Source organism: Macaca mulatta, chromosome 10 (genome assembly GCF_049350105.2).
Source record: "Macaca mulatta isolate MMU2019108-1 chromosome 10, T2T-MMU8v2.0, whole genome shotgun sequence".
Taxonomy (NCBI): domain Eukaryota; kingdom Metazoa; phylum Chordata; class Mammalia; order Primates; family Cercopithecidae; genus Macaca; species Macaca mulatta.
This window is the reverse complement of record NC_133415.1, coordinates 116,176,272-116,202,509: the sequence shown is the minus strand read 5'-3', so window position 1 is coordinate 116,202,509 and position 26,238 is coordinate 116,176,272. Positions and strand designations below refer to the sequence as shown.

The following is a 26,238-nucleotide window of genomic DNA, read 5'->3' as shown; positions in this document are numbered from 1 at the left end:
CTCTCCTTTTAACCTTACTGTTCCATTTCATTACATATAAGGAGGGTTTCTTGCAGACAACAGGTAACTACCATCCTAGTCAGACACAGAATGTTTCTGTCACCCAGAAAGCTCCTTCATGTCCCTGTGTAGCTAAAACCCTCTGCGCTCCAGGAAACTGCTGACATGATTCCCAGCTCTGTGGATCACTTCTGTTATGTTCTAGAACTTCATGTAGGTGGAACAGGTGCGTGTGTGGACAGCCTCCGTCACACAGCATGGCGTTCGGGGTTGTAGACGAACAGTCAAACTCTGTAAAATATTTGAAGAGACTTATTCTGAGCCAAATATGAGTGACCATGGCCCGTGACACAGCCCTCGGGAGGTCCTGAGGACACGTGCCCAAGGTGGTCGGGCACGGCTTGGTTTTATCCATTTTCGGGAGGCAGGAGACATCAATCAATACATTTAAGAAATACATTGGTTTGGTTCAGAAAGGTGGGACAATTCACAGTGAATTCAAACATTTTCTGGTTGACAACTGGTTGAGTGTATCTGAAGACCTGGGATCAATGGAAAGGAATGTTCAGGTTGAGATAAAGGATTGTGGAGACCAAGTTTGATTGGTGCAGAGAAAGCTCTTAGACAGCAGACTTCAGAGACAGCAGATTGTGAAATGTTTCTTATTGGACCTAAAAGGGTGCCTGGCGCTTAGTTGATTATCTCCTGGATCTGGAAAGGAACGAAAACAAAGGGGAAGGGGATTCTCTATAGAATGTGGGTTTCTCCCACAAGAGACTTCGCAGGGCAATTTCAAGGTATGGCAAGGAAATATATTTTGGCGTAAAATGTTTTTTTTTCCTTGTCTCATAATATTACACCAGAGTGAGACTGGAAAGTAAGTCGTGATATATAGGGTCAAATAAAGCACATCTGGTGAGAATGGTTGTAGGGCATGACTCCCCAGACCCCTTTGATAGGAATTTGGGCAAGATAAGAAATCAGAGCTTAGTCCTTGGGGTATTCACCCAAGTTGTTGAATGGACGTAATTCACTCATTTTTATGGATATGATGTAATTCATTCATCTGTGTGGATATGATGTAATTCACTCGTCTTTATGGATATGATGTAATTTACTCGTCTTTGTGGATATGACATAATTCATTCATCTGTGTGGATATGACGTAATTCTTTCATCTGTGTGGATATCATGTAATTCACTCATCTTTGTGGATATGACATAATTCATTCATCTGCGTGGATATGACGTAAGTCATTCATCTGCGTGGATATGACGTAATTCATTCATCTGCGTGGATATGACGTAATTCGCTCATCTGTGTGGATATGATGTAATTCATTCATCTGTGTGGATATGACGTAATTCACTCATCTTTGTGGGTATGACGTAATTCATTCATCTGTGTGGATATGATGTAATTCACTCGTCTCTGTGGATATGATGTAATTCATTCGTCTGCGTGGATATGATATAATTCGTTCATCTGCGTGGATATGACGTAATTCATTCACCTTTGTGGATATGACGTAATTCATTCAATTGCGTGGATGTGACGTAATTCACTCATCCATGGGGATATGACGTAATTCATTCACCCATGTGGATATGATGTAAGTCATTCATCCATGTGGTTATGACGTAATTCATTCATCCATGTGGATATGATGTAATTCATTCATCTGTGTGGATATGACGTAATTCTTTCATCTGTGTGGATATCATGTAATTCACTCATCTTTGTGGATATGACATAATTCATTCATCTGTGTGGATATGACGTAATTCTTTCACCTGTGTGGATATGATGTAATTCACTCATCTTTGTGGATATGACATAATTCATTCATCTGCGTGGATATGACGGAAGTCATTCATCTGCGTGGATATGACGTAATTCATTCATCTGCGTGGATATGACGTAATTCGCTCATCTGTGTGGATATGATGTAATTCATTCATCTGTGTGGATATGACGTAATTCACTCATCTTTGTGGGTATGACGTAATTCATTCATCTGTGTGGATATGATGTAATTCACTCGTCTCTGTGGATATGATGTAATTCATTCGTCTGCGTGGATATGACATAATTCGTTCATCTGCGTGGATATGACGTAATTCATTCACCTTTGTGGATATGACGTAATTCATTCAATTGCGTGGATGTGACGTAATTCACTCATCCATGGGGATATGACGTAATTCATTCACCCACGTGGATATGATGTAAGTCATTCATCCATGTGGTTATGACGTAATTCATTCATCCATGTGGATATGATGTAATTCATTCATCTGTGTGGATATGACGTAATTCATTCATCTGTGTGGATATGATGTAATTCACTCATCTTTGTGGGTATGATGTAACTCACTCATCTTTGTGGATATGACGTAATTCGTTCATCTGTGTGGATATGATGTAATTCACTTGTCTTTGTGGATATGATGTAATTCATTCATCTGTGTGGATATGACATAATTCACTCGTCTTTATGAATTTGCTGCAATTAGTTGAGTAATCGATGGACATGTGGATTGTTTCCAGTCTGGACCTGCTCTGATTAAAGTGACTGTGAACATTCAAGTGCAGGGTTCGTGCAGACACCTGCTTTCATTTCTTTGGGGCAAATACCTAGTAGAATTGCTGGGGGCATAGGATAGTTGTACTTTTCTGATTTTGTTTGTTTGTTTTTAGATGGAGTCTCGCTCTGACGCCAGGCTGGAGTGCAATGGTGCGATCTCAGCTCACTGCAACCTCCGCCTCCTGGGTTCAAGTGATTTTCCTGCCTCAGCCTCCCGAGTAGCTGGGACTACAGGTGCATGCCACCATGTCCAGCTAATTTTTTGTATTTTTAGTGGAGACGGGGTTTCAACATGTTGGCCAGGATGGTCTCTATCTCTTGACCTCAGGTGATCCACCCGCCTTGGCCTCCCAAAGTGCCGGGATTACAGGCGTGAGCCGCCGCGCCCGGCCTGTACTCGCTCTTTGTAAGGGGCCCCCACGTTGTTTTCCAGGGTGGCTGGAGCATCCACACGCCCTGACGTGTTCACCAGCACCCAGTGTCTTAGCTGTTGCAGTGAGTGTGATTTTCATATGTGCCTCCCTGATGATGGTGATGTTGATCATTTTAAGTGCTCACAAGCCACTCGTATGTCTTCTTTTTGTGAAGGATCTGTTGAAATACTTTGCCCATGGTTTTATCAGATTGTCTGCTTTTAGTGAGTTGTATGAGTTTTGTGTACATTCTGGATATAAAACCTCCCTCCAGGACTTGTGGTCAGAGTAGGTCCTCTCTGCCTCTGACAGCCCTCATTTTCTTAATGCTGCCTTTTGAAGAAAAGCTTTGAATTTTGACAAAAATTTTTTCCTTCTGTTTCTTTTAACGGTTAGTGCTTCGTGTGTCCTATTTGAGAAGCCTTTGCCCACTCCAAGGCTGTAAACGTGATCTTCCGCTTTTTCCTTCTGGAAAATGTAGTTTTGGCTCTGGTGTTTAGGTGAGAGTCTTTGAACTAACTGTTGTGTCTGGCGTGAGATGAGGGTGGAGGCCCATTGTCTGGTCTCCGTTCCCGTGGAAGTGGCTGGAGACGGTGTCGCGAGCGTGTTGCCCAGCTCTGCGGCTGTTACTGGCCCAGGACGGCTCTACCATGGCTGGAAGCAGAAAGCTGCATGTCGTCTTTAAATGCTATCTGGAGAATTCATCCTTCGATCAGCGAGAGGTATTGCAATTTCTACTACCGCGGGATATATTTAGGCCATCTCTGTGGTTTGTTGTTGTTGTGGAAATACGTTCCATCCCTTCTGTGGGAGAAACTGGTATAGTCAGTTGCTCTGGAAGCTACACATTCCCTGGTGACTGCTCCTAACTCAAAACAAGCATTTATTTATTTATTTATTTTTATTTATTTATTTTGAGATGGAGTCTCGCTCTGTCGCCCGGGCTGGAGTGCAGTGGCCGGATCTCAGCTCACTGCAAGCTCCACCTCCCGGGTTCATGCCATTCTCCTGCCTCAGCCTCCCGAGTAGCTGGGACTACAGGCGCCGCCACCTCGCCCGGCTAATTTTTTTTTTGTATTTTTTAGTAGAGACGGGGTTTCACTGTGTTAGCCAGGATGGTCTCGATCTCCTGACCTTGTGATCCGCCCGTCTCGGCCTCCCAAAGTGCTGGGATTACAGGCTTGAGCCACCGCGCCCGGCGCATTTATGTTTTTCAAGAGCTCAGTATATTGATCTGAAGAATGCCTCCCACCTCCAAAGAAGACAAGTACCCCAGCGTGCCTTCAGGAATTGTGGCCTCCCCCACGCCAGCCACACGGGAATAACCTAGAATTTCAGCTCTGGATTGCCACAGACATGATTTGTCTGGGATGAAGGGCTTCGTTATTTGGTCCATAGTGAACTTTACTAAGTTTTACACTGACTGTGGGATTTTCCCAGGTATCTGGCATAATTTCTGATCATTTTCCCTTTTTTGCAGAATGCTTCCTCCAGTGGTATTTTCAGAGAAGATCTTGTGTTTGACTCCTTCTGACGCTCTGGGATGCAGAAGGTATTTTTGTTTCCTTCATTTAAGTGATAATTCTCTGGATATGAAACGCGAGCATGTTTTCTTGAACCCTGTGGAGCCACCGTCCCAGCATCTCCTCTGCTGGCCCCTGGTTCTTCTGTAGTCTGGGCTGCAGGTTTTCCCTGGAAAGATCTTTCTATTTTTTTTTTCTTTTGACTGTGTGTCATCCCAGCACAGGGGCCATGTTAATCTTCTCTGTATCATTCCAATTTTAGTATTTGTACTAAAGATTTTTTAAAGAATTCTTTTCTCCGTCATCATTATGTATTGCATTATATATGGCATTGAGGAACCTAAGGGTACATTTAAAAACTCACTCCATTTGACATTCTGAGCCCTTTAAATCTGAGCTCTTAAATCTTTCTCTAATGCACAAATCTTCAGAAAACCCAGTTATGTTCACCATTCCCCACTTCTTGCTGTTTCTTTCCTCGTAGAGCCCCCGTCGTGTGGGTGCTAACACATGTTCTGTTTCCTTTTTATCTTTCCCCAAAGCCTCCCGGGAGGCGTCTCAGACCTGATCTTACAGCTCCGCTTTTAAAATTTCTCGTTTGTTTTATACACATCATATTCCTAGTTGGTTTTCCTTTATACCTGTAATTCTGGTGTCATGTTACTGATATCCCTCCTTGCCTCTTAAAGAGATTACAATTTTAAAAAATTAATAGACCAAAGAGAACAAACTGGTACAGGTTTGTTCTGTACCTGTCTCTGCCTGGTACAGGTTCTCTGTTTTGTCTCTCCCAATGCTTTTGATCTCGGACACCTCACTTTCCCTTGTGAATACGTCCCCTCAACATGGATAACAGCGCTGTGCGTGCACGAATGTGTGAGGACGTGTGTGTACGGGTGTGTGTTTGCAAATGCATGCCTCGTGTGTGTGTGTACGCATTTGGGGAGGAGACAGTCCATTGTCATGTAATGGTTTCTTGTGGGCTACTGTCACACACATGGGCATGCAGACACGCGTGCACGCGGACACACGCACACGTGCACACACAGGGTGGCCTGAGTCATCCTCAGGGTTTCTCAGCTTCTGTATTCAGATCCTGGATTTGCTGGGCTCCCTCCCCAGTCCTTGCGTCTCGCTGGGCAGGAGCCTCTGTTAGTGACCATCTTGTTTCCAGGAGTCTTTGTGGTGACTCTTCTGGAAATGTGGATGCCTGAACGCCCATTTCACCTGGGCCTGCAGATCTGTTGGCGTAAAATGGGTCAGAGGGCTCTGGTTTTCAGCCTCTTCATCTGTGGTTTTGTCTTCTTTGCCCCAGCGCTGTGGTGGCTTCTGTGGTTTCTCAGGCCAGGTGCACTTCACTGAGCCCTGGGGGACATGGGGGCCGCCTTCCTCCCCGTGGCTGGCCCACGGCTGGCCCCACCCTCCCTTTCCCCTCCTGCCTCAGGGAGGAGCCAGAAAAGGCTCTACTCTTGCAGCTCCGTTTGGCCGTGGGACGACGTCTGGCCACGGGGATGTAGCTGACAGTGGCAAGGACACCTTTGGAATCTGCCCTTCAAGGTTCCGAGCCAGCCCTTCTCCCTTCTCTTCTTCCTGTTGTTGGAATACGACCCGATTCCAGGCCAGCCCTTCTCCCTTCTCTTCTTCCTGTTGTTGGAATACGACCCGATTCCAGGCCAGCTCTTCCCCTCCCTTCTCTTCTTCCTGTTGTTGGAAGGTGACCCAGCAGCGGAGACCAGGGCAGTGTCCTGTGTGGAGGATGCAGAGCCAGCCGAGGGAAAGGGCCTCCCGGTGCCTCTGACAGGGTCACTTCCCATGCTGTGAGAGTCACTCTTATCCTGTTGTTGTTACTTGAAGCCACATCGAGCCCTACATGATGCATTTACTGACTTTGTGGGAGGTGGTCATGTGTTCAGCTAAAACCTCTGTTTTCTGGACAAGGAGAGTTGCAGTCTTTGTCATCAGGTACAAGCAGACGTCTCCAAGCGGGACTCCTGTTAACGCTGTTGCTCTTCACCCAGTATGACCCCCGCCCCTTCCCCCCAGTGAGGTGTAACTCCTGGAGCAGCAGCAGCCATCTTCTGATGAAGACCAGCTACATGCCAAGGATGGCCAAACAGCCTGGGATTCTCTCAGTGTCCATTCCTGCCCACAGGACTTTACACTTGAGCCCAGGGTGGCACAGAGGTTGCAGTGAGCCGAGATCATGCCAGTGTACTCTAGCCTGGGTGACAGAGCAAGACCTTGTCTCAAAAAACAAAACACAAAACAAAGCACTGTATTTATGGCTATAAATTGCCCTCTAGGTGCCCCTTTAGCTGCAGCACAGACACTCTGACATGGTGCTGCATCCATCTTTATGTGGTTACAAGTATCTTCACGTTTCCTTTTTTCTCTTTAACCCATGAATTATTGTGGAGTCATGGGTGTGTCTTTTAGCTTCTAGAGGCATTGTTTAGCTTGTTATCGTTGGTTGCTTTTCCAGTTTCATCAGTCAGTGAGTGAGTTCTCAACAGCATGGTCCTTGGGAATGTAAGGTTTCTCTGTGGCCGAGTTCATGGTTAGTGTGTGGATATTCCATACATGTGAGAGGACAGTGTTTCTCCACTGGGCATGGAGTTCTGTGCTCACCATCAGATCATGATGGTGGGCTTTATTAGGAAATCATCTCTGGGCTCTGGCTCAAGTTCAAATGTTCCACGCCCTTTCCCCAAGAAATGAACTGAATCTTCAGACACTGGCTTCCCCCACCGTCTGCCCTGGTGTGTGTGCATGTGTGGGTCCACGTGTCCCTGCTCTCCCGTTGCCATTGCCCTGGTCCTTGGTAGATGAAGGGCCTGGCAGCCATACATCACCCCCCAGGTGCAGATGGCATCAGGGCAGCCTCCTCTACAATTGGGGTTGGGTTTCCTCAGCTCCCGTTTCTGACACTGCCTGGGCCAGAGCCATCCTCTGCGGGTGGACATGCCTCACCTGGTGGTCCTGTGGTCACAGCACCCCCTGCCTCCTGCTACACATTCCTCCCAGGCCTGCACCCACCTGCCTTCCTGGGGGCTGTGCCCATCCCTCCCTCCGAGCTCATCACTGAGCCATTCTTCCCAGCTCCCCACCTTGCAGGTGGCTCTCGGAGGGACCGTGAAGGCCTGGAGCTTCCAGGGTTGCTCTTGGGGCCTCAGGCAGTCACTTGGCACTGCCTGCAGACCTGGGCAGGGCAAGTCAGATATGCATGGCTGCAGGGCCCCTTACAGTCCACACAACCACACCACCCTGTGGCGCCAGCATGAGCCCCGAGATTCCAAGACCTCCCCACAACCCCCATGACCTCAGGGGCCTGAGCTTAGCATCAGATCAGCCTCACATCACACCACCTTCGTGGCCTCAGCTGAACATCCTGGACTGCAAGGGCATGGGGGTGACACGGGGGCAGCGCCTAAGGCCATGAGTTCCAGGCCAAGACCGAACCCCCACACTGCATAGGGCTGAAGCTGTGCTACCTCTGGGGGTGGAGAGGGAACTGAGGCCCACTATAGAGGGGCCTCTGGAGGGGAGAGCTGTGGCCGTGAAGGGAGCCGGGGAGACACTGCCAGGAACCCAGAGCTCTGGCCAGGAGCGTGAGCCTCAGCTCAGTCCCCAGGGGCTCCTAAAAACCCGGAGGGATGCGGTGGAGTCGGGGCTGATGGGAGACGCGCAGGTCGGCTGGGTCTCGGGGAGGCTGCCTTCCTGTAAACAGAGGAGCCAGGCCGGTGCGTTGCATTCGGGGGCTGCTGTCAGCTCCCTTGCCCATCCTCACCTTTGATTCGTACTCAGCTTCACTGCACAGGCTGGGGTGGGTGGGGCCTCAGGAACCAGTCCCTAAGCTGCCTGGGCAGCAGCTGGCCGCTGCCTTTGCTGTGCCATTTTAGTTGGCCTCCAGCATGAACTCAGTTTCCTGAAGGCACCCGGACTCCCATTTTGAGGCTGAGCCTTATCACTGGTGTCAGCGGGGTGGTGAGGGTAGGGCAGCTAAGAGGTTGATGGGGATTGGAGTGACCCTGGTTCCTCCCCGCCAGGCTGCCTCCTCCCAGCTGCCAGTGTGGTCTCCATGAGCCACCCAGTGCCCAGTCCCTTCAAATTGGAGAGCCCAGGAGAGGGGCTCCTTTGGAAGGCTCTGGATGCCCTGTGGGCTCTGGGCTTGATTCTAGCCCCACTCCTGCCTCATGACAAAGCCTGCTCACTCCACTGCTCAAAGAGCCTTCTCAGTTCAGCAGGAGACATTTAATTCCCAGCCCTAGAGAAACCAAGTGAGTGCAACCAAGCTGTGTCACTGGTCACACGATCTGAAGCAACTCAGCTCCCCAGCAGAAGTCAAGTGACCTAGGTGTCCTCCCTGCAGGACGGAGGGGCTGGCTTGGGCTGCTGCTCTCAACAACTGTGTCTGATACCTGCACTGAAGGCTATGACTCTTCCCCAGATGCTGCCTTACCTGCACCTACTTTGGCCACATGCTCTCCTTGTCCCTCAGGGCAAAATCTGTATTGATGCCACCTGACTTCTTTGACTTCTGACTTGTCCACAAACCTTGGGAATTCTCAGTGGTCTGTTTCTGTCCTCATGCTGCAGTGGGAGCTGGCATTTGGGGGTACTTCCTGGCCTCAGTCAGGGCTGCAGCTCCTGTGGGTGCAGGCACTCTCTCCCATCCTGCTGACCCTGCCTATCACTCTCCATTTGGTCTCCAGGTCTGGTCAGTTCCTGGAACGGTTGAATCACAGACAAAGTGTTTGCCCTGAAGCTGTTTTGCACTCACCTCTTTGAGGTATGCTTTGGTGCATGCAGTGCTGCACTAGGGATCTTGGTGGGTTTTCCTTCTGTCAATATCAAGGGTCTCTCTCTGTTCCTTTTTAATACTTTTCATTCTCTCCTCAATGATATGGGTTCCTTCTTCATTTCTGGCACCTATCTTGCTTAGCTGGCTAAGTGGTAATAGTGGACTAGTTACTGAATATTTGTTTGGAAAGGAAGTAGAAGTTCCCACATCACCTCCACAGGCCACAAGGCCCAGAAGCCCAGGTATGTGTTCTGAGCTTGCCCCCATGCTGTTTGGGACAGAGTGGAGATAAGGCAGGAAGTCCAGCTCATAGTGTCTGTGATGGTTGGGAGAGACCTGGGCAGAAGTGCTGAGGAGCACGCAGGTCAGAAGCCTGCTGAGGGATGACCTTGCTCTGAGACCCTAAGGACCAGGGCTGATGGTGCCAAGTCTCAAAGCAATGGCCCTGCACAAGGAACTCAGCACAGGGCTGGGTATGTGAGGGGTGGCCACTCACACACAGGATCTGGACTCCTTCTTGGGCTGGAGACAGAGGGGACGATGAGGCAGGCAGGACCCTGCCTGTTCCCAGATGCAAAGGTGCTGGGGTCAGGGTGGGAGTGCTGTTCTGAGGCAGGAACCACCGTGCAGGTGACCAGTGGGACAGCAGTGGAGCCGTCTGTTCCCTGTGTGAGGCGCAGAGTGAGGAGGGTCTGCAGGGCCCCGGCCAGGCTTTGATGAGGCCCAGAGAAAGGGGCGGGGCATGCTGGTGAGCCTGTGTGACAGCTAGTGAGACGGCCATGGGGCACCACTGCCCTCCTGGACCCGATTTACCATCAGCCCAGCCCCTCCCCTTCTCCACTGCAGCTGGAGCTGCAGGACCTCAAGGTGGGGTGCACGGAGCCAGGGTGGGGGACACCCTCCAGGGAAATGACTCCCGCCTTGCTTGGGTGGGTGAGCACTCGGTGGTTTATCTGAACTTGGAAATGCTACAGAGCCAAGGGCGTGGGGTGGGCCTTGGCCAAGGTTGCTCCTTCCCTCTCCTTCCACCTGCAGGTGCTTCCTGAGCTTTTCTCCTGGCTTTTCCAGATGTGGTCGCTCTTGGTGTCCAGACAAACCATGGAGGAAGGCGCAGGGTTCCTCGGGACAGTGCAGAAAATGTCCTGGCAGGAGAGAAGGGCGGACAGATCTGAAAGACTGAAGACAGTCGGACACAGGCTCAGGGCCAGTGCCTGGGTTTCCACACGCTGCGTCCAGCAGGGCCATGGGTGGGCAGGATTGTGGGCAGGGCTGTGGGTAGGGTCATTCTCTGATGGGTCTGTGGAGGAGAAGCAAGGTTGCTTGTCCTTAGCCCTGGGCTCTGTCCTGACTCTCAGGCATCTCGGGCAGCTGCCCTCTTGCCCCAGCTTGGCCAGGAGCCCCTGAGTCTCCTGCCTGTGCTCCCTGGCCCTCCTAGCCCCTGCCGAGTCCCTCGCTCAAAGGCACCGGCCCCTCACGTGCCCAGGTCACACACCCGTGCCACACTCTGGCCCCTGAAGCTACTTGAGGCCGGAGTTGTGCTGTACCCACCTGCACCCTGTCCCCACACCTGCTCCTGGGACCAGCCCCTCAGCTAAGTTTGCACACAGGGGCCACCTGCCCAGCGCTTCCTGAGGAAGGCAGAGGTTACCTGGGGCTACCACAGCCCCCACCCTGCCTCTCTCATCGACATACCCGGGGCCTCACAGGCCCCTCCTGGGACTCCTGTGAGCTTCCCCACAACTGGACCAGGTGCCCACTGAGCAAACACCTGAGCTCCACTCTCCCCACTGCACTATACCCTGGTCAGGACGTCCTCCATCCCAGCATGCAACTCTGCAGCCCACGAGGTCGAGCAGGCTCCCGGCATGCCAATCCGTCTCCAGGACCCCACGCCCTGGGACCCCACGCCCTATGGCCCCACGGCCTGTGATCCCACATTCCTGTTGCCCCTACGGGGTCCACAGTTGACCCTACTTTCCCCAGGGCCACCTCACCTGCCTGTGCTGGGCCTTGTGCTCGCAGCACCCCACCCTGGATAGCACAAGGCCCCACCCATCAGCCCCTCAGGAGCTCCTCCTTCCTGGATGCCCTCAGCCCTGGCAGGTGCAGGCAGCAGGGGCTCACCTGTCGCTCCCAGAGGCCCTGGGTGCTAGCCCCCCTGCTGCCCAGGGCTGCCCGTCTGACCAACAGCTCCAGGCTCCCCTGCGAGGAAAGGGAGAGTATATGAGGATGGAGCAATGCAGTGGCTTGGGGCCCTGTTCTGACGGGGACAGAGGGTGTCAGGGCCCCTCCCTGGGTGCAGGCAGCAGGTCTGGTCCTCAGATGGAGGCTGAGATCTGAGGGAGAGCAGCGTGCCAGGTCCCTGTGCCCCACACAGGTGCCCCTTGGGCTCCATGACAGGTTTGGGGGGGCATGGCCAGGTGGGGAGGTGTCAGGTGGGGGCCCTGTGACAGTGCCTGTCACCCTTGTCTAGCTGCTGCTGCCTCGGCCAGTGCAGAACTCAGTCCTCGTCTGGCTGGGTCATCTCCCTGTCTGTCCTCCCCATGGACGCCCCTCTCCAGCTCCAGCTCCCAAATCAGCCTTTCCTCCATCTCAGCATCCAAGTCATGACCCACCGCTGCCGCCTCAGAGAAGGAGGAGCACCAAGGTCACGGGAGCCTGCGGCTCCATGCTGGGTGGGGAGAGGCGGGGGAAGCAGTAGCCAGGAGGATGAGAGGGTGGGAGAGGGGGGACGGGGAGGATGCGAGGGCAGGAGGGAGGGAGGGAGGATGGGAGGTAGGCTGGGCCCTCCTGGGTGGCCCTAAGCAGGCAGCTCGTGTTTCCTGAAGATTGGGGAAGGGGTCACCTTGAGGGCCTCGGAGGGCCAGGCCAAGGCTGAGCTCTGCGTCATGACTGGCTTTGTCTGGGCTTAGGGAAGCCCCGTGTCCTCGCCACAGCACCCCAGAGGCTGGACAGTGGTGTCTCCAGCAGGGGCTGCTGTGCTGACACAGATCGATGCTCCATCCCCAGGACCAGGGGACAACCGGCTCCCCGCTGGCCACAACTCCCTCCCCAAGAGCCAGGAGCCCAGTACCTCTGCCCTCTAGGTGGCGGCTACCATGCCTCCATTCTCCAGGAAGCAGGGCCTTGCTGCGGGTGCCAGGGGACCCCAGGGGCTCAGTGCCCGGCTCCAGCTTCTGCTCCAAGATGGGCATTGGGGGCCTGGTGTTCTCGTGGAAGGAGTCAAACTTTGACACGTGTGCTGTGGGAAGGAAGGGTGGCAGCGGGATGCAGTGGGAGCCAGGGGATGCGAGGCCTGGGCAGGCCATGCCAGGATACCCAGGTGTGCTAACGGTGGGTAAAGGCGTCCTCCCTCAGCCTGGCCACTGTGAGGACAGACAGGTGTGCTGGGCACAGGTGCAGGGCTACTGGCTTCACTCACTCTGGATGGCGGACTCACAGGCCTGGCTCACAAGCTGGTAGAGGGTGGCGAGGGACTGCGGCTCGCCCTGGAAGGGAAGGTGGTGCAGCTTTGGGACCCGTGTGGCTGGTGCCTTCCCAGGTGATCCCGAGCTGAGCCAAAGACTCTCAGTCTCACTCACCTTCTCTCCTCGTTCCCCTTTGGGCCCCGGCAGCCCCTGATGAGGAGGAGAAGAGAAAAGAAGTCAGCAGGGATGGCCTGAGACCACACATGAGAAGTGCGAGATGGCCCTGGGGTGGATCATGGCTTGGGCAGCCTGATAGCCACAGTGGCAGTGTGACCCCACAGGGCAGGCAGAGCCAAAGCCCAATCCCAAATTCCCAGATCCTAGGAGCCTGTGGTCCTTGCCTGCACCCCAGAGCAGGCATGTGAGGAGTTTGGTTCTGCAGCAGAGTCCTGAGTGGGGCTGGAACTTGTGCCACAAAGGACTTGCCTCTGGCTGTAGATTTTTGTGCTAGGGGAGATGGCGGGTGTGGGACACTGCCCAGAGAACAGACCCTTCCCGGGCCCAGGCCAGGCCTGTGCCAGTGCTTCCTTGCCAACTTCTGTCTTCTTCCACCTCTCCAGCTCCTTGGGGAACCTGGAGCCCACCTAAGTGGGGGCCCATGGAGCTGCTGAAAGTCAAGGCATCCCCCAGGGGATACTACACCCCCATCTCCCACGTCTGTCCCCCTACGGGGGATGGTGGTGCCTCCACGGAGCCTGCCGCCCCACCACCTCCCCTCCACCAGGTCTGTCCTGGGTGGGGTTGGGGGAGGTGCAGAACCAGCCCCTGGCTCTACTCTCTTGCACTAGCACCAACAACAAGCTCCCAGCTCAGAACAGGCCTCCAATAACAAATGGGAAGTCCCTGAGCGGTCAACAGGAAGTCCCTGAGTGATCAACAGGAAGTCTTTGAGTGGTCAACAGGAAGTCCCTGGGCTGTCAATAGGAAGTCCCTGGGTGGTCAACAGGAAGTCTCTGAGTGGTCAACAGGAAGTCCCTGGGCCACCAATAGGAAGTCCCTGAGTGGTAAACAGGAAGTCCCTGGCAGTCAACAGGAAGTCCTTGGGAGGTCAACAGGAAGTCCCTGGGTGGTCAACAGGAAGTCCATGGGCTGTCAACAGGAAGTCCCTGGGTGGTTAGCAGGAAGTCCCTGAGAATATGGGGCTTGCACCCTTCCCTCCCCCACCTTTGACTGGCTGGTGGGTGTTGGAAGTGAACTTACTGTGGGCCCCACAGCCCCTGGGGGTCCTCGCTCTCCACCAGTGCCCCTGGCCCCTGCCATGCCCTGGAACCCCTGCAGAGACACAGAAGTCAGGGTTTGGTTTAGGCCCCCAGCAAATCTGTTCCCACTTCAGCCCTGGTTCCCGGACGTCCCAGGGCCCCCCTGACCTGACAAGGGCAGTGGACACCCAGCTGGCCCCAGCCTCCCTCAGGCCATTCCTCTGGCAGGCGGTGCCTCCCCTGCCTCCAGGCCCTGGCCCCCCATGCCCTGTGCTCCTCCTCCAGTGCTGTCAGCACCCACGCTGCTCTAAATGTCCCTAGCTGTTCCAGTTGCCCCAGTGTGACTGCAAGTTAGGCTTCCCCCGAAGTGGTGCTTATGGGGAGGTAACTTGGCCTGCAGCACTCAGCCCGAGGCCAACGCCAGGAGACCCCCCATCAAGGTCTCCCAGGAACTGAGTCCTCAGCACAGAGCCCTCACTTGGGGGCATGTAGTGCTCTTGGGCAGACGCTCACCCACCCACAGGGCCCTGCAGAAAGTTCCAGCAGAAGTGAGGCCCTCCCAGGCCACTTCCTGGGGTGACCTAGGGGTGACAGCTGGTGTTCAGACTAGCCTCTGCCTGGACCCTGGAACACAGGAGCCCTGGGTGGGGGTGGGGGTCATGGGAGGTTGGTGCCTACCCTGGGGCCAGGGGGTCCGGGCAGGCCAGCAGTTCCCTCCAGGCCTCTCATTCCCTGATGGCATAGGAAGGCACAAGCTGGGTGGGGTTTGTACCTGTACCCAGCCCTCCCATGGTGACAGCCCCCAGCAGCACCCAATACACCCTGTAACCCAAGCAGCAAAGGTGAGGCAGCTGAGGCTGCCAGGCTCCTACTTAGCCACCCCCCACCTGACCCCACCTCAGTGACAGCTCCTGCCTGGGGTGGGCTGGAGCTCTCCTGCCTTCTGGCCAGGCCACAGGCTGAAGGGGGTGGTGCAGTGGGTGAGGCAGGAGCCCAGGAGGAAGCACCTCCCTCTCCCTACCCCACAGCCTCCATCTCCAAGTCCCCCCACCACCACAGGCCAGTCTCTACCACCCTGACAGAACCCTCCAAGCCCAGAGTCAGCACCTTTGGTCCCTGGAGGCCAACTCTCCCGGGGATGCCCTGGTGGCCGGGGTGGCCCTGGGATAGAACAGAGGAGCCAGCCAGGCAGGGGCCAAGGTCACATCCAGAAGAGGTGGCCCTGCCTGTAAGGCCTCACCCCCCGACCCGTGTCCCCCATGCACTCCCCATCTCCATCCCTGTACTTCCCCCCTCCCCCGCCGCCACCAACCCCTGTGGCCCCTGGCTCCAGCCACACTACCTGCAAGCCTGGGAGCCCATGGTCTCCTTTCTCTCCTTTGACCCCTGGTGGACCCTGGAGGGGGATGATGGGCTGGACAGTGAAGCGGAGGGGGCACAGGGCAGGAGGGCGGGGAATGGGTGACACTTACCACAGGCCCCGGGACTGCGCGGCCTTGGGTCCCCGGTGACCCCTGCTGGCCTCCAGGACCTTCTGGTCCCATCTGTCCGGGTGGCCCGGGCTCTCCCTGGAGACACAGGCAGTGGGGAGGGCCTGAAAAGGTCACGCTGGCTGCCCCTCCTGTGGCCCCTCTGGGTCACAGCCAGCCCTCCCGGCCCTCTGGGCATTCAGGCCCAGGCCCACATGGAGACATCTCCATTAAAGAGGCAGGGGCAGCCCCAGCACCCTCACTGCCCACCCTGGGAGGGTCTGGGAGCACCCACAGTCGGGGTCTGCAGCGCCAGAGAACGGCCAAGCCAAGCCTGTGAAGCCAGTTCCAACCAACTCCACCCCCAGCCCTCCCCTGCCCAACTCTGGGTTCCAACGGGGGTATGGGGGGCATTGCAGAAATCACTGAGGAAAAGCCAGAGACCCCCACGGGCCAACTGTAAGGAAGAGATAGAAGACTTTCTTAAGCCCTGGACCCCAAAACACTAGACTCAGGTTTTACGGGAAATCCAGCCCTGTGGGGCGCACACTGCTGCTATTTAAACTCAAATTATCTTTTGAACAAAGCAAATCGAGGTTCCAAACACTATAAAGAAAACTGCGACAGTCTTATTTATAAGCATCAATGCAAAATCCAAAACAAAATGTCAGAAGCTAAACTCTGCAGCACGCGACATGGATAACGAGAATTCAGCGACCGTGTCAGATTTTCGACAGATGCACGAATCATCCAGTATTGAGGGATATCCTACAATTAATAGCTCAAAAGGCACAGTCCTTTCATTATGTCCATAACAGCACTAGAGCTTGTTTAATGCGCATTCTTGATGTTTTAAATCTAATAAAATAAAAGTGGATGGACTTCACTACCACATGACAAAATGCACCTGTCTCTGCTTCCAGGACAGCATTTTAATGGTCAAATGCTAGAAGCACTTTTGTTAAGCCAAGAAGAAAATGAGAATATCTGCTACCACCACGGCTTTCTGACAAAATTCTGGAGTATTCACCAACACCATTAGATAAGAAAAAGAAATCGGACTGATCAAGACTGAAAAGCCGAAGGTGAAGTGTTTCTTTGCAGGTGATGTCACTGTAAACCTGGAACACCCAAGAAAATCATAAAGAAGATAACTGAGGCCGGGCGCGGTGGCTCACGCCTGGAATCCCAGCACTGGGAGGCCGAGGCGGGCGGATCACGAGGTCAGGAGATCAAGACCATCCTGGCTAACACGGTGAAACCCCATCTCTACTAAAAAAAAAAGTACAAAACATTAGCCGGGCGAGGTGACGGGCGCCTGTAGTCCCAGCTACTCTGGAGGCTGAGGCAGGAGAATGGTGTGAACCCAGGAGGCGGAGCTTGCAGTGAGCCGAGATTGTGTCACAGCACTCCAGCCTGGGCGACAGAGCGAGACTCTGTCTCAAAAAAAAAAAAAAAAAAAAAAAAAAGAATTGAGAAAGAAACCTGTGTGAGGCCGGGCGCGGTGGCTCAAGCCTGTAATCCCAGCACTTTGGGAGGCCGAGACGGGTGGATCACGACGTCAGGAGATCGAGACCATCCTGGCTAACACGGTGAAACCCCGTCTCTACTAAAAAATACAAAAAACTAGCCGGGCGAGGTGGCGGGCGCCTGTAGTCCCAGCTACTCGGGAGGCTGAGGCAGGAGAATGGCCTGAACCCGGGAGGCGGAGCTTGCAGTGAGCTGAGATCGCGCCACTGCACTGCAGCCTGGGTGACAGAGCGAGACTCCATCTCAAAAAAAAAAAAAAAAAGAAAGAAACCTGTGTGAAAATAATGAGGTAGAAGCTGTAATGAGAGAAAAGACCTAACTTATAATAGCAACAAAAAAGAGGAACTACGTAGGGATGAAGGAGAACCGAGCGGGTCTGTAGGAAGAGACTGTCCCCGCGCTGTACTGAGGGCCACAAAAGGCCCTGTGAACCAACGGCAGGATGGCCGTGTTTTTGAACGAGAAGATTCAATACCATAAAAACGTCATCTGTTCCCGAGTATGTCTATAAAGCGAATGCGGTCCCAATAAAAACACCAACTGAATTGTTGAGGTTAAATGGATAAGTCAATTCTACAGTTCACTGAACAATGAAATAAGCAAAGAGAGCCAGGAAAAAAATTCTGGGGAATACAAAAGAGGACCAGCCCGCCTGGCATTAAAATTTTAAAGAAATCTGTAGTAATTTAAGAAGCACCGCCCTCGCATGTGAACAGCAGACAAATCAACGGGACGGATTTGGGGCGCCTGAAAACCCCCAAAATACACAGGGGCCTCGGGACATCACGAGAGCAACAGCGTTTAACTTCCACGAGGGGCGGGCTGTGTAAGGAAAGACTCAGGCGACCACCGGTGGTCTGTGAAGAGGTGAAGCTGGAGTCCTCCCCGTCCTCCGTCCTCCCCAGCGTTGTAACAAAATCAGCTCTAGAGGAATCCACCTGGAGTACTGAAAAGGGCCTGCAAGCACCAGGAGGAACCAGGAGGAGGCGCTCTCTACTCTCGGAGTAAGGAAGACCCTTTAACACAGGATACAGAAGCCACAGAACAGAGCACTAACACGGACTACGTCAAAGTTATTTTAAACTCTGTATGGAAACGCACATTGCCAACAAGGTCAAAAGACAAGAAAATGCCAAACGCAGTCAAAACTCACATCACAGACACAGGGCTGGTTCCAGCAAGTAAAAAGCGTGCCCACCAATTATTAAGAAAAGTAACAGTGGAGAAGGCAGAGGACATCTCCAGCAAGAAAACATGGGCCACTTTCAAAGGGCGTTCACGCTGCTTGGAAGAGAAATGCATTTTCATCTATCAGATGGCTCCCGAAGCAGCCAGTTACACAAGATGGGGGTGGGAAGCCAGTGCTGGCTTGTCGCGGGGGAGCACCTTGCACGGCTCTGCAGGGCCAGTGTGGGGACATCCACCCCAAAGCACAGGGGCCCGCGTGTGCCCTTCCACCCAGCAACTCTCCTAGGGAATCTGAGCCTGGGATGCGCGCTCAGGCTCCAGCACAACCACCAACAAAGGCAGTGCAGGTGCAACAGGACAGCCCCGCCGGAGCCAGGCTCACGTCTGTGCTCACGGGGATGTGGAACTCTCCGGAAGGCTGCCGGGAGAGAGGCGGGTGTCGGGGTCGGAAGGAGGACGGCCTCACTGCACGCCGACCACACTTTTGGCATCTGCGTCATGCTTGTGCAGTACCGTGGTTTAGGTAAATGCTTAGAATCGAGCCCGGAGGGCGGCCCTCTCACGTCTGGGGTGGGTGCTGCTGTCATTGCTGGGTGCACTGCCTTCAACATCCGTCTCTGCAGAACCAGAACCCCCACCCCCGAAACACCTCCCCGCACACTGCGCATATGCTGCTACATCTGAAAATACTTTGTGGGCCTAAGCTCCTGGGCCCAGCCCAGCACAGAGAAGGCATCTGGCTCGTGCCTGCCCCGTAGAAATCAAGGGCGGCCTTCAGGGCTGACAGGACAGGTGGCCTCACCTCCCCAAGCCTCAGATTTCCCCCGTCGGGCCATGGGGTTCATCCTCCCTCTCTGGGTGAAAAGGGGACTTCCACCGTAACCAGGCCCAGGCCAGGTGCCCAGCAGGCACACGGGAGAGGCCAGTCCAAACCCCCTGGACCCCTGGGGTGCTGGGGTCCCTGCCTGTCTGCAGCTTGGGGAGGCCCCGCCCTGCCTAGGGAGGCTCCATGCAGCTCCCTGCACTCTCAAGAGCACCCTGGGAGGGGTGTCCTCTTCTGGCAGGCCGGATCCAGGCCCCCCACCTCCCAGGACTCACCAAAAACTTACCCTGGGCCCGGGGAAGCCCTGCTCTCCCGGAGTGCCGTTCCTCCCAGGGAGGCCCTGCAGAAGCACAAACAGGGCTAAGCCCCCAGAACCACCCCAACCGAGGCACAGGGGCACAGACCAGCCACTCAGCCCCATGCCGGGTCCACCCTGAGCACCTAACCCCACCCAGCCCTGGTCTGTCCACTGCTGTCAGGAGGAAGGAAAGGGGCTTCCAGGGCAAGGACACACGAGCCCGTCCTTCCCTCTCACAGTCAGGCATTCCAGGTTCAGACCCCAGCCCCCTGAGCAGACAGGGCTGTGGACACTGCGCTCAGAGTGAGTGTGCTTGACCGGTCCCAGGGAGCCAGCTCTGGAAGCCCCAGCCATCACCTGCGGGGTGCTGGAACCTTGGGGTGAGCAGAGGCAGCTGCGGCCATGGCAGGTCCAGTGACCTCTCAGGTCCCCATAGCAGGGGTCCAGGCCTGGGCAGAGGGACTCTACAGCTCCTGCTGCAGGTGAGCTGGGCTGCCAGCACCCAGGACAGCGGCCATCCGAGTGGCTGTGACTCACAGCCGGCCCGCGTCACACCCTGCAGCCACAGCACAGTTCTGGATCCCAGCTGCACCTGGACCTGTCCCAAGCCTGACACTGGATTCTGCACCAGGGGAGGGCTCGTGGGGGCGGGGGCAGCCTGGGGGAAGGAAGGAGCTGCGCCTGGACTCCCTGCCCAACCCTGACATTGAGAAACACTCGTCGGGCGAGGTGGCTCAAGCCTGTAATCCCAGCACTTTGGGAGGCCGAGACGGGCGGATCACGAGGTCAGGAGATCGAGACCATCCTGGCTAACACAGTGAAACCCCGTCTCTACTAAAAATACAAAAACTTAGCTGGGCGAGGTGGCAGGCGCCTGTAGTCCCAGCTACTCGGGAGGCTGAGGCAGGAGAATGGCGCGAACCCGGGAGGCGGAGCTTGCAGTGAGCTGAGATCCGGCCACTGCACTCCAGCCTGGGTGACAGAGCGAGACTCCGTCTCAAAAAAAAAAAAAAAAAAAAAAAAAAAAAGAGAAACACTGGATTGCACACCAGAGGAGGGCTTGCCCGGGAGGCCCAGCCTGGGGGAAGGAAGGCGCTGGGCCAGGCCTCAGGGCGGAGGCTCATGAAGTACATCCCAGCTCTGCGGCAGGACGGGGGGGATGGGCTGGGGCGGGAGGGCCTGGGTTCCACATCCACCAGTGGCAGCAATACGTTGGCCAGGGTTCCCCGGTCACCCCAGGGAGACACCACTGGACTCACTGGGGGTCCCTGGGGCCCTGGGGGCCCAGGGGTCTCTGAGGAACAGGAGCAGGCAGACACGAAGGCCGGGCAGGTCTCTCCATCCCTCTGGAAGAAAAGACACCTGCTCATCAGAGAGACCCTCTCCCCGGCTCTCGCCTGACCCGAGAGCTGAGCTCAGCCAAGCACACCTGGGCTCCAGGGAGACTTCCAGGCCTACACCTGGGAGGCAGGGGTGAAGGTCAGGGGCACAAGTGCACAGTGGGCAGGTCCCGGGCTCAGGCCACTAAGCCCCTGCGTGTGCAGCCAGCCCTGGGTACCCACCCTGCCAGGCTGTCCGCATGAGCCCAGGACAGAGTGGTGCCTTCTCCCTCCCTCTCCCCCCCATCTGGGCCCCCAGCACAGCCAAGCCCAGCACAAGGTACACAGAGGAGTCACCGAGGCTGGGAGGGGCTCTCTGGCCTGGCTGTGGGACCCTTCCTGACTCATCTGCATGTGGCTGGGCCCACAGAGGTGGGCGTGGCCCTGAGTGGGGCCAGGGGTTCCCAGCCCAGGGGTTCCCAGGGCCTCCAGGACTCTCCGTCCAGCCCCCCTGGGCTCACCCTCTGGCCCTGAGGCCACCTCCTCTGAAAGCCTTCCCTGATCTCTCCCAGCACAGTGGCAATCTGGACAGGCCAAGACCCCAGGTACTCTGACCCTCAGTGGGCACCAGCCCTAACTTGCTTCGTGGAACAGGGGCAAGAGATGGGGCACACCGAGGCAGGGAGCTCACAGCACCGGTCCTCGTCGGCCCAGGTGTCACTGCACACGATCTGCAGTGTCTGGAGCTGAAACTGCAACGCAGGGGAGCCGGCTCAGTCCCAGGGGCTCAGAGAGGCGGCCAGCCCCAACCAGCGCGGCCCAGCAAGACAACTCACCACGGCTGAGCTGCTCCGGGGGCCCCTGGCCTTGGCCAGCCTCCCCAGTGTGATGAAGCCGGCAGAGGGCGCGCTGCCCACCTCCCCGAGGGGCCGCTCAGCCACCTTTCGGCAGTCCACATAGAGCCCGACCTTGGAGCGGCCCACAGCCACGTGCACCTGCGAGACAGCACGGGAGGTTCCCCACAGCCCAGGCAGGGCCAGTGCCCACCTGAGCCCCCAAGGCCAGGCCAGAGCTGGGGAGTAACACCCATCACCGGGGCCTGGGGTCAGGAGCCTGATCTCCCCTTAGGTTTCGGGGGACCCTGGGAGAGCTCCCCCTTGCTGTGCCTCGGCTTCCCCTCTGTAAAATGGACCAAATGGCACCTGCTGCAGGAGCCTCCGGGGTCTGTGGGTCCCAAAGAGACGGGCTGGGAAGCTCTTCGACTCCAGTTAAGATGGAAGAGCTGGGTAGAGGGACAGAGGCCTAGGTCAACCTTCCCTCCCAAGGAAGGTCCTGCTCTTCTAGAGAGAGGAGTAGGGATCCAGCAGGGCCCTCTGGGGCTGGGCTGCCCCAGAGCTGGGGGAACGGGGGAGAGTGGTGTGAACTGCAGCCTTCCAGGACCTTGTGGAAGCTCCCGAAGAAAATCTTCCTCACTTCCTGCGGGTCGAAGGTGGCCTCCTGCAAGGCAGCCCTGGGGTCGCGGTGGAAGTAGGTCAGGGACTTCCTCCCGGCTGCCAGGGAAGGGGTGGAGCAGGTGAGAACGGGCTGCAGCCAGCTGGGCCTACACCCTGAGCAGCACGGCCCTCACGACAGGCCAGGAGCAGCCCTGAGGGTGCCAAACTGAAGGTGACCCTCAATGTGGCCCACGGCCCCCTGACCGGGACACCTGCCTCCCACCCAGGGTGGGCGCCTACACCCCTGCTGCCTGGGGGCGCTGAGGGCCTGGCCTGGAGGCTGGCCTTCCTCCGACGGCCTCCCAGGGCTCTGGGGCCTCCCTGCCCCCACTCCTCCTGACTGCTGGGGGCGATGCGGGGCCCACATCACCGTCCAGCAGAACCCCGAGGACGGGCTGGAAGTCCTCGGCCGTCATCTGCCACAGCGCAAAGGCCTCACGGGGCGTCTCGGGAAGCACGCGCACAAGGAAGACGATGGTGTGCTCTGGAGGGAGCGGGGCTGGGTGGACGTCACTGTGGGGTTGGGGGAGGGGGAGGCACATGAGCAGACCCGAGGGCGGCCAAGCCTGCCAGGACGATCCGCTCACCCAGCCCCAGCCCCAGCCCCAGTCCCTGAAGCTGCTCTGAGGGTCGTGGTGGACCCCTGCACCCGCACGCCCTTCCCAGCTGTAGACTCAGCGTGGAGGCCGTTGGCTCCCTGAGAGCCCAGATTGGTGGGTCCACAGAGCTGAGGGTCTATGAGGCCACATGGGGCTTCCCTGCCTCGGTTTCCCATGAGTAACATCGGGTACATAAAGGACAGAATCCGCTCCCATGGAATGAGAAGGATTCAACAGAAGTACTCGGAGGCACCAGGCCCAAGGTCATCTCAGTCACATCTCAGGTCACATCTCAGGAAGAAGAGAGAAGGGCAGGGGGCGTCTACACCACCTGAGACCACCAAGTAAGAGGGCTCTGCAGCCCGCTGCCCAGAGAGGAGGGCAGGGTGTCTACATCACCCTGAAAAGAAACTGCCATGGGGGCGGAGCGCAGGGGGTGTGCGCAGCAAGACTGGGGGAGGGAGAGGATGGTGAGGGAAGCTGGGGAACAGTCATCGAGTTCAGCCACGAAGACGCTGTGGTGACCAGGGGGCCACGGCCGAGCACAGCACAGGGGCTGGTGGCTGTGGGGGGAGAAAACAGGCTGGGAAAGACATTCCTAAGCCCCAGCAGTGCTAGATGAGTTTTTAAATAAATATATTTCTGTAATTTTAAATTCTCTGTTACAGAATGTAACTCACCTTTGTAACTTTTTTTTTTTTTTTTTTTTAAGAGACGGAGTCTTGTTCTGTTGCCCAGGCTGGACTACAGTGGCACAATCCTGGCTCACTGCAGCCTCCATCTCCTGAGACAGACATGCTCCCACCCCAGCCTCCTGAGTAGCTGGGAACACAGGTGCCTGCCACTGCACCCGGCTAAGTTTGTTTGTTTGTAGAGGTTGGGTCTTGCTGCATTGTCCAGGCTAGTTTCAGCCTCCTGGACTCAGCCTCCCCAGTAGCTGGGACTGCAGATGTGCACCAACACACCTGACCTCCACCTTTATAATCAAACATTTTAACTTAAAATATCAGCAGCATACATCACAATTCAGGGTCACAATTAACAACACCTCTGTAAATAAGGTAGGAGCGTCATGAGATACCAGGAGTCGTCCCAAATCTCATGAGAAGCTATTTGAGCGTGATCGCTTCCTCTAAATCCAACTATTGGCAGATTCATCCCATCACCTCAGGTGGGAGAAAGGCTCTCACAGGAGGTCAGCCTGGGGCTCCTGCACGTTTGATCATGGCAAACAGACCCATACTTGGGTGCAAAAACATGCCAAGGGACTGCCCTCACTCCGCCCATGGAGATTTTATTAATTTGTCAAATGTGAATTTCCGAAGTGTGAGTACTGGGGTGAGTCAACCCTTTGCTGCTGTGGCAGCGCTGCCACGTCCCACAGCCTCCAGGAGGTCTCCTGCCCGTGCCCCGGCTCCATCTCCTCCTAACCTTCAGTGGCCCCAGCATGGGCTTCCAGCTCCACCCCAGCCCTCGCCCTCACACCTGACCCGTCTTGTCAGCTGGGCGTCCTTGAAAAGCGTGAAGGTTGGGGTCCCACCGAAGGCAGAGGGCTCCATGGCCACGCCCCGGATGGAAGCGTAAGCCTTTTCCACCAGGCCGAAGGCCACCATCAGGTCAAACCCTGGGGGACATGGAGGGGGGAGGGGGCACCAAGGGACCATCAGAGATGGCGGGGGGGGGAGGGAGGGGCAGGAGCGGGGACTCAAGAGGGACCCAGTGGCTGCAGCACGGTGGGAGGGAGGGGCTGACGCAGTGGGGTGGGTGGGAAGTCAGCACAGGGGCTGGGGGCTGGGCAGGGGTCTGCTTCAGGCCCTGGGCTAGGCATCGCCCCCCGTCCCTCCCCAGGGGAATCCAACACACTGGGAGGGGCCCCCCAGGCCTCCCTGGGAAATCACTGGGCCACACGCCCAGCTTCAGAGACCCAGAGATGGACAGGGTGGAAGCCCAGCCCCCGACCATGAGCTCCAACCCCCACCTCTCACCCCTGCCCCCCAGCAAGCCCACTGCACAGCATCCCAGCCCACCTAGGGTCCTTCTCCCTCGGAGGAAGCCTCCGCCAGTGAGCTCCCCTTTGCTGGCACACAGCGTGGCCGGCTCGCTCCATCCACCCTGCCTGGGGGCCCGCAATGAGCCCATTCCCCGGCGAGCCCCACCCGCACAGAGCCGTAGGGGCCAACGCCATCCTCGAAGCCCCAGCTCCTTTCCCGCACTAACTGGTACAAAGTGAAGGGCGAAACCCCATTCACACTGCTGCTTATTGGCGCTGCCAGCAGGTCTGGGCAGGAGGCGGCAGAGGCCGCAGCCCCTTCCAAGGCCTGTTTCAAGTCGGCCGTCCCTGCCTTCCCACCATCCCCGCCTGCCCCCCCGTCCTGTCTTGTCCCTGCTGCAGGCTCAGAGCAGTCACAGCCCCACGGAGGTTCACTCGCTGAAGCCCTAGGTGAGACTCAGCTCTCACCACCCGCAGGCCTCCCTGCACCCTCGGGGCACCGTCCCCTGCCCTCGAGTCGTCCACCTCTCAGCCCCTCTCCGGGGAGGGCCTCACTCTCAGGCAACTGGAATGAGGACCCCAGGCTCCGGTCAGCCGAGACCCTGGAATGGGCCTGGAAAGGACCCAGGGCCCCCAGCGCTGCCTGGGCTCTGCCAGGTCCTGGCCCTGACCTTGCACAAGTTTCGGCTCCCTCAGTGAGAAGCAGGAATAATCACCGCCCAGCCAGCCACAGGGATGTCTGTGGAGGTGCAAACCCACCCAAACATCCTCCAACTGCACCACCCCCAGGCCCCAGGTCACGACACCCTTGGCCCCCAAGCCCAGGAAGAGCCTGAGAGACTGCAGGGCGGGCAGGCAGGGGAGGGCGGGCAAGCAGGGGAGGGCGCGCAGGCAGGGGAGGGCGGGCGGGCAGGGGAGGGCGCGCGGGCAGGGGAGGGCGCGCAGAGAGGGGAGGGCGCGCAGGACCCACCTGGGAGGGAGCTGTCCGGGCGGAGGGCTGGGCAGGCTGCTGGGAGGAGACGGGGTCAGTGTGAGTGGACGCGGCCCGGCCCCCCATGCCTGACGGACCACTGGGGAGCGGCCGCTTCGTGGATGATGCCCCAGCCTGAGCTCCATCTGCACAGGTGGGACTGTGCTGTGTCCCATCTGCCACCCGCAAGACCAGTGGTCCCCACGCCTCCCAGAAGAGCAAGGGAACAGGGATGGTCCCTGCCCCTCTGGATCTCACTGAGTGAAGCAGCTGCCCCCACTGTCCCCACAGAAAACAGGCCGGTGGGCCCAGGGTCGTACCAGGCATCCCACTGGGTGTGATACCCTTCGAGGGTACTGGTCACCCAGGTGTGCCCTGAGCTGGCAGGGCCAGGGAGATGCCTGGCGTGCGGGGAGGCTGGAGGCACGCGTGTCCTGGGGGCAGGGAGATGCCTGGCGTGAGGGCAGGCTGGGGGCACGCGTGTTCTGGGGGCAGGGCGATGCCTGGCATGAGGGCAGGCGGGGGGCACGTGTGTCCTGGGGGCAGGGAGATGCCTGGTGTGCGGGCA

General features: G+C 56.6%; 1 protein-coding gene and 1 pseudogene across 4 annotated transcripts in view; both read right to left on the bottom strand.

The window, feature by feature from the left end:
- Positions 1-4,697: 4,697 nt before the first annotated feature.
- Positions 4,698-4,795, bottom strand: LOC114670640 (U6 spliceosomal RNA; annotated as a pseudogene).
- Positions 4,796-10,250: 5,455 nt separating this feature from the next.
- Positions 10,251-26,238, bottom strand: part of COL20A1 (collagen type XX alpha 1 chain) — a 40,544-nt gene continuing 24,556 nt past the window's right edge. For 2 of the 4 annotated variants that reach the window (XM_077952174.1, XM_077952176.1), the window contains exons 21-38: positions 25,671-25,709; positions 24,196-24,334; positions 22,482-22,624; positions 22,059-22,168; positions 21,455-21,613; positions 21,293-21,370; positions 20,559-20,645; positions 19,288-19,341; positions 15,464-15,559; positions 15,334-15,387; positions 15,099-15,152; positions 14,670-14,723; positions 13,993-14,064; positions 12,907-12,942; positions 12,747-12,813; positions 12,399-12,566; positions 11,450-11,527; positions 10,251-10,467 (exon numbers count right to left, since the gene is read on the bottom strand). In XM_077952174.1, coding sequence (XP_077808300.1) covers positions 11,475-11,527; positions 12,399-12,566; positions 12,747-12,813; positions 12,907-12,942; positions 13,993-14,064; positions 14,670-14,723; positions 15,099-15,152; positions 15,334-15,387; positions 15,464-15,559; positions 19,288-19,341; positions 20,559-20,645; positions 21,293-21,370; positions 21,455-21,613; positions 22,059-22,168; positions 22,482-22,624; positions 24,196-24,334; positions 25,671-25,709 — 1,463 coding nt within the window. In that variant the 3' untranslated portion in view covers positions 10,251-10,467; positions 11,450-11,474. The remainder of the gene's footprint in view (positions 10,468-11,449; positions 11,528-12,398; positions 12,567-12,746; positions 12,814-12,906; positions 12,943-13,992; positions 14,065-14,669; positions 14,724-15,098; positions 15,153-15,333; positions 15,388-15,463; positions 15,560-19,287; positions 19,342-20,558; positions 20,646-21,292; positions 21,371-21,454; positions 21,614-22,058; positions 22,169-22,481; positions 22,625-24,195; positions 24,335-25,670; positions 25,710-26,238) is intronic. The other 2 variants (XM_077952177.1, XM_077952178.1) reach the window with 1 other exon arrangement.